The sequence below is a fragment of the Bidens hawaiensis genome, unplaced genomic scaffold (assembly GCF_021521415.1).
Source record: "Bidens hawaiensis isolate Kalapana, Puna unplaced genomic scaffold, B.hawaiensis_p1.1 tig00006484_1, whole genome shotgun sequence".
NCBI classification, from domain to species: Eukaryota; Viridiplantae; Streptophyta; class Magnoliopsida; order Asterales; family Asteraceae; genus Bidens; species Bidens hawaiensis.
Window position 1 is genome coordinate 930084 of NW_027491435.1, and position 9684 is coordinate 939767.

At 34.5% G+C, this 9684-nt stretch overlaps 1 protein-coding gene and 1 pseudogene across 3 annotated transcripts; one reads left to right on the forward strand and one right to left on the reverse strand.

Annotated features, from left to right (window-relative positions):
• The first annotated feature begins 963 nt into the window (after positions 1-963).
• On the forward strand, positions 964-3432 carry LOC143632590 (actin-like; annotated as a pseudogene). The gene is made up of 4 exons (XR_013153538.1): positions 964-1044; positions 1124-1517; positions 2158-2771; positions 3107-3432. The product of XR_013153538.1 is annotated as an actin-like (transcript).
• A 962-nt stretch (positions 3433-4394) lies between these two features.
• On the reverse strand, positions 4395-8667 carry LOC143632604 (glucan endo-1,3-beta-glucosidase-like). Of its 2 annotated transcripts, XM_077101081.1 has the most exons (4): positions 8210-8658; positions 7085-7433; positions 5000-5285; positions 4395-4536 (listed from the first exon to the last, which is right to left on the reverse strand). In XM_077101081.1, exons 1-4 carry the CDS (start codon positions 8491-8493, stop codon positions 4508-4510), a joined length of 948 nt encoding a protein of 315 aa, XP_076957196.1. In that variant the 5' UTR covers positions 8494-8658; the 3' UTR covers positions 4395-4507. The 2 variants fall into 2 exon arrangements, with proteins under 2 accessions (XP_076957196.1, XP_076957197.1); XM_077101082.1 differs by lacking the exons at positions 4395-4536; positions 5000-5285 and adding an exon at positions 5456-5641 and having other exon boundaries at positions 8210-8667.
• Between the last annotated feature and the right edge of the window lie 1017 nt (positions 8668-9684).

Here is a 9684-nt window from a genome sequence, read left to right on the forward strand (position 1 = left end):
TATTATTATTATTATTATTCATTCCTTCATTTTCTTCATCAATCCAATTCTGCTCTCTAGGTACATTTCATTCCTTATTCTCTTCTTTTTTTTTATTTTCTAGGTAGATTTTACGTTCACCTTCAATTCGATTTCATCTTCACATATGCATGTATAATCCAGTTTTTCGTGATGCAAATGTCGTAATGTGCCTGTTCTATTGTTTTTCTGCTTTGAATTCGTAATGATAAAACGGTGGATTCTGCATTTGGCATACTTTGAACGATATGTGTTTTAGGTTTACAGCTTGATTGATCATAACCTAGATTAGTTATGGAGTGAATGCCTTTCTTCTTATTTCCTGTAAACTGTTCAAAATTACTATAGCCTTTGATGGATCGATTTGTTTTACTAATCTATGTTTTTAATTGTGCTTTTGTTTATAAAACTGAATCAAAAGGCCTACATATTTCTACATATGCAACCAAGCGTTTTTTTTTCTTTTCAGGACCAATAATATGTTTACAACTGCTAGAACAACGTGTACGGCATACATTTATATTTCAATATTTTTAAGATTTATTTTTAAAGAACATATACTGATAGAATTTTAATTAAATGCATATATTTACATACATTATGATTTTATATCCATCCATACATGCACATTTTTATGTAATTTTTTTGAATATCTAGGAGACAGGAAATAAAATTAAAAAAAAAAGTGGGGAGAGAGAAATAAACATATGTACTTATCTAAATAATGCAAAAATTACATGCCTTATGCGGTTTTCAACATACTATTGTTTTTTAAATGAACTCCCCTTTATAATCCCTATATACACATATGCATGTAAACATATATAGGCTATTAACATGGATTATATTAATGTTATATGAGTTGATTCACATATTCATCCTTCTGTTAACAATCCAGTGTCTTGATACCTGTAAAAAGATTCCTTGTTTTGATTGAAATATGTTATGTTCTTTAGTTAGCTAAAGATGGCAGACGGCGAGGATATTCAACCACTTGTTTGTGATAATGGAACTGGAATGGTTAAGGTAATAATAATCACAATAGCTTCTCTTTAAGTTATATTACCAAACTTTTCAAGTCCATAACCATGAAGTGAATCTACAGGCTGGATTTGCGGGTGATGATGCACCACGGGCTGTTTTTCCAAGTATTGTGGGCCGTCCCCGACATACTGGTGTGATGGTTGGAATGGGCCAAAAGGATGCATATGTTGGTGACGAGGCACAATCCAAAAGAGGTATTTTGACACTGAAATACCCGATTGAGCATGGTATTGTTAACAATTGGGATGACATGGAGAAGATTTGGCATCATACTTTTTACAACGAGCTTCGTGTTGCTCCTGAAGAACATCCCGTTCTTCTTACTGAAGCTCCTTTGAACCCGAAGGCTAATCGTGAGAAGATGACTCAGATTATGTTTGAGACATTTAACGCGCCTGCTATGTATGTTGCCATTCAGGCTGTTCTTTCCCTGTATGCTAGTGGTCGAACAACGGGTAAGTTTTTATTAGTTCGATTGATGGAATTTTAGTATTTGTTGAAACGGGTCGAGTTCGTTTTTTGGTTCACCAAGTATCAGTTTTTGTCAACTTTTGATAAAAATAAAAAATAATAATTCTGAATTCAGAACACTAATTTACTTGAGTCTATTTCTTGGTGTGTTAGTAGTAGTAGGGGTGTGAATGGGTCGGATTGGGCCCGTTTTGGACTCAAACCGAAAGAAAACTGTTTTGATAAACCATTTGTTTTGGTTTTTTCAGTTTTCAACTTTTACCATTTGGGCTTGAAATATTTGAGCAAAAAAATGGCCCAAAATAATGATTTTCTTTTTGGAGCTTCAGGCCTAAATTTTTTGTTAGTTAATTATTAATAATTATTACACATTTGGACCTAAATTTTGTGGGATACACCAGTTACAATTTCTTGTAAATTACTTAAAATCGGTTTCTTAAGTAAAACCGAACTGAAAAATGGTTTCTGAAAAAATAATAAACCAAACCGTTAGTTATTCATTGAGTTTGGTTATTTCTGTTCGGTTGCATCAGTTCTTCCTGTTAGAGTTCAGTTATATTGCCACTATGCACACCACCTTCACAACACTACTCACAGTTACTATCATTTTATGAACCCGTGTAGGTATCGTGTTGGACTCGGGAGATGGTGTGAGTCACACAGTCCCAATCTACGAAGGTTATGCACTCCCGCACGCCATCCTGCGTCTAGACTTAGCAGGACGTGACCTTACCGACGCCCTGATGAAAATTCTAACCGAACGTGGTTACTCTTTCACCACATCAGCTGAACGAGAAATTGTCCGAGACATGAAAGAGAAGCTAGCCTACATAGCCCTGGACTATGAACAAGAGCTTGAGACTTCCAAAACCAGCTCTGCTGTGGAGAAAAGCTATGAGCTGCCTGACGGTCAGGTCATAACTATCGGGGCAGAGCGGTTCAGGTGCCCCGAAGTTCTGTTCCAGCCGTCAATGATCGGGATGGAAGCTGCGGGTATTCATGAGACTACTTATAACTCTATCATGAAGTGTGACGTGGATATTAGGAAGGATCTGTATGGAAACATTGTGCTTAGTGGTGGTACAACTATGTTCCCTGGCATTGCTGACAGGATGAGTAAAGAGATAACTGCTTTGGCCCCGAGTAGCATGAAGATTAAGGTTGTCGCCCCACCTGAGAGAAAGTATAGTGTCTGGATTGGTGGGTCTATCCTTGCTTCACTCAGCACCTTCCAGCAGGTTTGTTTCCTTTTATGGTTTTGGCTAAAGAAACACCTACTGACACGCCATCCACATACAACTGATAGGTCATATACAGTCTCGTATAACATTTTTCCCATATCATGATGATATGGGAAAATGTATATGGGCCCGTATAAATAAAAATAAGTTTTTATATGAGTCTGTATAATTTTATGCTACCCGTATGATATAGTGGAATATGTTTATACGGTCCTTATGATATGACTGAAGCTGACTAATGTGACAGTGTGCCGTGGTGTACATATAATAGCAACTTTAGTAAAAAATGTTTCTTAATGATTGTTTATTTAATAATTATGGTTTGAGTGCAGATGTGGATAGCCAAGGCAGAGTATGATGAGTCTGGTCCGTCGATCGTGCATAGAAAGTGCTTCTGATTTGTTCTGCAATTGTGATGGCATATGCTGCTTGCTTATATTTTTATTATTATATTTCAATCTACAAATATATGATTTGTGAAATTGTTTCAATGTGACAAGACTACTATTGATGTATTGTACTTTGATTCTTTGATTTTTATATGGTTTTTGAATTACTTGATGCTTTGTTGATTTCATTCATAATTCTTGATCATACAACGGAAGATGACGATGTTTGATTAAGGAGCTGATATCGGTGATTACCAGGCCGAAGCTTGAATATAAGTGAAGCTATATAAAATAAACCTTTTAAAGCTAATTAAAGCAAATTGTAAATCTTCATAATGAGACACGTAAAAAGTAAGTATGAAACGTATATGAAAGTTGAACACAAAAGAGTAATGTAATTTACAAATGATACTTGTAAGTTCTTGTATATGTTGTTTCACTTATTTGAAGAGTAGTTTAGAACTTTTTTTAATATTATTTTCTATATTTGATCGTATCGAAATAGCTCATTAGAAGTATAGGATGCTTTCACTTCGCTTGTTTTCATTTTAGATTTTAAGTGGAGCATCCAGAAAACGGAATTGTTCCACATTGTCTCACCCATAATCATATATAAATATATATACAGATTTATATACTTATAATTTCAAGGGTTGGTGCCCTTATTCATGCATCACCACTTGCACCTTATGCATAATATATTCGCACCGCTACTTTTCTCTCTTTCCCTATACCATCAAATGACCATCTTCATTCTACCCATTAGCTCCGTGTTCTCAACAACCACCAATTTCCATTTTCACTTCATAAGATTATTTGTGTAAATATATTTACCTTTAAAATGAAATTATATATTCCAGATTGTCATTGCATCCCGTCATGACTACAAGTTAAAAATGGGAGATCTAGGTTTAAATCCCACATGTGACAAATAAATATAGGGTTTCCTCTTGAGAATGGATAGGAGATAACTGGATTGGTCATTGGCCAGTCAGTAATCCAAATGGCTATTAAACAAAAATAAAAATCTGGAACATCACAGCATAAAAGTTCCCTTTTCAACAATGGATCAACGACAAATTTCGTAGTTACGTGTGGACATTGTTAGTTTCTTCTATTACGTCTTGCAACTAAAATTTATATTTTAAACACTTTTAAGATCGCCCACATACTGACCTAAAGCGGAAGCATGATAACTACTAAATAAAGATAATATCAGCAAACTTCAGGCATCGATACATTAGATGTTACAACAAAAGAATAATCAATCTCAACAAAACAACTGCATGCACTGCACTGTGCTTTGGTCAACACTAGCCGCCTTGTTGTTCTGTTCATCCGAGCTTAAGAAAGATACTTACATGACCCCTTACCTGACAAATTAAATCAGAACCCGGTTAGTTAAACATGATACAGCTTTCAAAATAACAATTTTGCATGTTAATGAGAAAGCTAAATTAACTTGCACAATTTTAGATAGGCCCAACCCACCGAGCTGAGCTTAAATGAGTTCGAGTCTTAAAGTAGAGCTCAATAATAAGAGCTTTTAGTGTACAGAAACGACTAGGCTCCTGAGCCAAAAAGAACATATTTCTATAAATACATATTTTTTTATATATATGGTAAATATATAACTATGTAAAAAAAATTATCTATAACTAAAACAAAAAAATAACATTATTAAGTTGTATATAAAAATTATAACTATAAACTCGAGTTGTAAAAATAAAACTCGAATCATGTAGAACTAGAGCTCTTTTAGGTTAAACGAGCAGAGAGCACCAGAGCTCGATTTATGGACCAAATGACAATAAATGGAAAATAAAAACAACTTACTCGGATCAGTGAAGACGATGACTCCAGATTTAGCAAAATCACAATTGAAGTCGTTACGGCCATTGGTCTGATAGAAAGAGTTCATAACATATGCTGCATGAGCCTGCACATTATTTGGCTGGAAGCAGGCCCCACCGGCCTGAATGGGCCTGCAATCAGTACCATGGCTGCATACATAGTCTATGTTGGACTGGAGTGCAGCGGTAGAGACATTTGGTTTAGGCACACACCACTTCTTTCCCTTAGACGGTGCTGCTGGCGTTGATGGTGTGCCAGTGGGCTCTTTCTGTATCAAAAACAAACGCGCAACATTTACCAACAGATACAACAGTTTATGCACAAGATATATGTTACAATACCAGAATAAAAAAGCCAAACAAATTACATTAAAATCACCAAGCAGATGTTATGATTATAAGTTTTAACTTATTCAACTTTATTGTAACTTTTATTCTCTATTGCTCTCTAAACTTAAGAAAAAAACACCATGACAAAAATAATAATGGCAGTAGACTTGAGGGCAAAAGCGTCAATAGAGCTGGCGGAGCTTGGAGAGGAAGCATGGCGACCGGTGGTGGTGGGAGGGCGGAAGGAAGGTTCCGGTGCATAAGTGGGAGCAACCATTGGTGGCAGAGAAGGAGCCTGGTTTGCCGAGAAAAGTGAATATTAGAATAATGGGGCGTTACCATCACTCAAGCTTATTTTTTTATAAAAATGTTAGTTATACACATTTTAATATTTTATGAATAAAAACATGACAGAATCATTGGATTGTGACCTGGCGTCACATGTAGCTTGTAGGGTCATTTGGTAACGTTGGTGCCGTGCCGTTGGCGAAAAGTGGTGATTAAACTAATAACAATAATAAGTAAAAACAATAACAAAACACACTTGATTTAAATAATCTAAACGGTCACCCATTAATCCATAATAATCTATATTAGTTTTTTTTGTTCAAATGGCAATATCTATATTAAATTTTTTTTTTCAAACCACAATAATCCATATAATAATCCATATAAGTAATATGATCAATAAGACTCTTAACTTTACTTTCGTAGACAAAAGCAATCCTACTCTAATGAAAATCAAATATGTCCGCCCACGATAATAAGTGAATGATTTCTATCTAAATCAGAATATTGTGAACTGTTTACGATAAAAAAAAAACTAAAACTGATGTACAGCCGAAATTTCTTTCCGCCATATTAAGATTGCAATAGTCAAAATATTATAAATTAGAAGTTCATTGATCACATTGTTACGAATTAATTATACCACCAACTTGTAATTTAATTTTAAGGATGTTGCTAAACATACCCCTCTTACACCATTTTTACTAAATATACACCCCCTGAATTTGTTAGATCAATTACTATTACCTCTTAACATTATTTATATACATATTAGTCCCTACAACATCTTTTTAACTTAATAATCTCCACTACATATATCAAATAATTAAGTATTACTATTAATTTAATTTTTAGTATTAATATTGTAAATATTTATAATTTCTTTTTTTAAATTTTAATAGTATATATATTTATAACATCCTTATTTTACCTCTTTATCTTTTACAAAATAAGCCCTAAACCCGAAACCCTAAACCCTAAACCCGAAAACCTAAACCCTAAACTCTAAACCCGAAACGCTAAACCTGAAACCCGAAAACCTAAACCCGAAATAAAAAAAATATGAAATCCTTGATTTTGTGCTAATTTGGTAATTATATGATTTTAAGGGGTAATATAAAAGTTGGTTTTTCCAAAAAGAGGGTATGACAAGCAACCCGGGGGTACGTTTAGCATGACCTTTATTAAAACCCAAATTTCTTATTATAATAATAATAGTAATAATTAATAACATTGAATATTTTGACTAATAAAAGTTAAAAAAAAAAAAGTTTGATATGTCAAAAACCATCAAACACATTATCAACTTTCGGCCAATTAATCATCTATCCGCCACGTAAGGACACATCGCCAATTAAAAATCGACACGTGCACTAAAATACACCATAATTAGGTAAAGCTAGTTAATTATCAATAACCGTTGGTAAAAAAATAGTAACTAACGATTTACCTGTGGTCCTCTTAAGATCCCAATATCATACACTGGAGTAAAATCCGGCCTGAAGAGCCCAAAATTCTTCTCATCCAACGACGGTCCTTTCAGATTCTCATTAAACAGCGAAAATATGTACGTCTCGAACTTCCTTCCGGGCATCAATGGCGTTCCTACACCGGAAGCTACTTTTTTCAACAACCCACCGTTGTAGGCCGCCGCATTCAAGGGATTTGCGTGCGTGTTTTGTGGGTCCCCACCTGACGGCCACCCTGTCTCGGCTACAATAATTTCAACATCGGGGTAACCCAGTTTTTTCATTGACACGTGAACTGCGTCCAATAGCTGGTCGAACTGGTTGGTGTACCTATTGATTATTATTCATTAACAATATAATCCCATTAATTAACTTTACTAAAACATAAAAAAAATTAATAAACTTTTCTAAACAAATATTTAAAAAAATTTTCTTAAATTTAAAAAATATTTATAAAGTTTACTAAAAATTAAAAAATAATTTTACCTTTTCTCAAAATAACAAAATAACTGTTCTATCTAATAATAATAATAATAACAACAGCAACAAGAATAGACTTTTCTAAAAAACAAACTGTTATAACATACAAAAATAATAATTATAAATAATAAAAATATAACTTTTCGAAAAATTTAAAAATAATTATAAAGTCACTTAAATTCAAAATAAAATTTAATAATTAACTGTTTTAAGAGTATTAAAAAAACAATAAACGTTTGAACAAATGAAATTTTAATAAAGTATAAAAAAATTTATTTGTGTAAAAATAGAAAATCATTTTCAATTTTTTACACATTTTAGTACAAAATTAGAAGATAATGTTTTTTTCTAAAATAAAAAAAAAATAAAAAACCTTTCTAAACTAATAAACTTTTAAAAGAAAAAAGTAAAATACAAACTTTTCTGAAATATGTAAAAAATACAAAATTAGTAAAGTTTTTTCAAAAATATAAAGAAATTAAATTAGAGAATAATTTCAAAATTATGTTTAAAAAAAAATAAAGTAAATAGTTACAGCTGTGAGATCTGAAAATGTTGTATCAGAGAGGAAAGTAATATTAAATTATAATCTTCATTCATAAAGAAATAACCCCAATAATAATTACCTTTTTCCGGTAGCTTTATCAAACAAGCCAGCGTTGGGTTTAAACAAGCAAAAATCAGCATACTTGGGCGAATACCCGAAATACGTATACGGGTTAACCATAAACCCGGCATTGGTCTTCCTCAAGAACCGCAACATCGGTGCAAGATTACCCACATCCCACCCGGGTCTAAACGACGCGTTACTCGGCGGGTTAGACTCCAAGAGGATCCCAAGCGAGTGTGGGCTGGAAACCTTAACATCAGTGATCCCAGACTTCACCAAGGCCGCGTGGAGCACCTTCATGGCTGGGACGAGGTTGTCGACGAGGTTCTGTGGGCCCCAGTGGAGGACCTCGGTGCCGACGCAGATGTAGTGGAATCTGGTGTGTGGGTGGTGTGGCTTGATGTGGGTGTTGACCCATCGGATGGCGTTACGTGGGTTGGTTAAGTATGGGATGTCGCCGTTAGGGACGGTGACGGTGAGTTGGATGGTGGTGTTGGCGAAGGCGGTGATGATGTCGGGATTGACGTCGAAGATTTTGACTTTGTCGATGGTGGTGTGGGTTTGGAGGAAGCGGACCACTTCGGTGTGGGACGGGAGGTTGTCAGCTACGGTGCCGTAGTTGACCCCGATCGGGTGAACGGTGATCGGGAAAATAAGAAGTACGAGAAGGATTTGGAGCATAATTATGTTTTAGGAGTAATGAGGGAAAAGGTGTGATGTTGATGGGTTTTGTAGGGGGGTGTGGGGAGTGTTGACCGTTGTTAAAGGGTTGAAAGTGGAATTAGGTGGGGTAGATGGTTTTGTGGAGAATGGGATTTGTTTCAAATGTGACACCGCGTAAAGGTGAAAGTGAAACAAAACGGGTATTATTTTATGACTATAAATATATAATGTTGGTTATGTAAATCTGGATCTTGTGGTAAAGTGTTGTGCCGTTTTAGTTGACACATCATTTCCTTCTGTTTGAAATATGACACCGCGTAAAGGTGTAACTTAAACAAAACGTGTTGTTTTTTACTAAGGTGTTGTTGGTTTTTTCAGAGATAAAACGTCTGCAGTCTGCGGACCACATCTGTCAACATTTGTAGCAGAAGAGGTGGATCAAACCTCTGCAGTCTGCAACAAGAAGGCTGTTTGTTTTTTAACATCTGCAGACTGCTAAAATAAACTGAAATTTAAATAAAAAAGGTCTTCAACATTCAAATTTAAATAATAGTCAACAACACTGAAATAATATTCATAATACCACAAATATTTTTTAAATAATTTATTCTGTACTTTGCATTAACTACTCAACAATTTCATCTCGTAACTGAGTCATATATTCCCGATCTGATGCAGTTCCAAGTGCTTCAACCTCGTCTTCATCAACATCAATATGCCCACGACTATTTCCAAGCGACACATCGGGTTGATCGTATTGTGTAAACAACTCATCGTCCAAAACTACAAACTTTATTCAACAACAAACTCATAACAATATTCAACAAA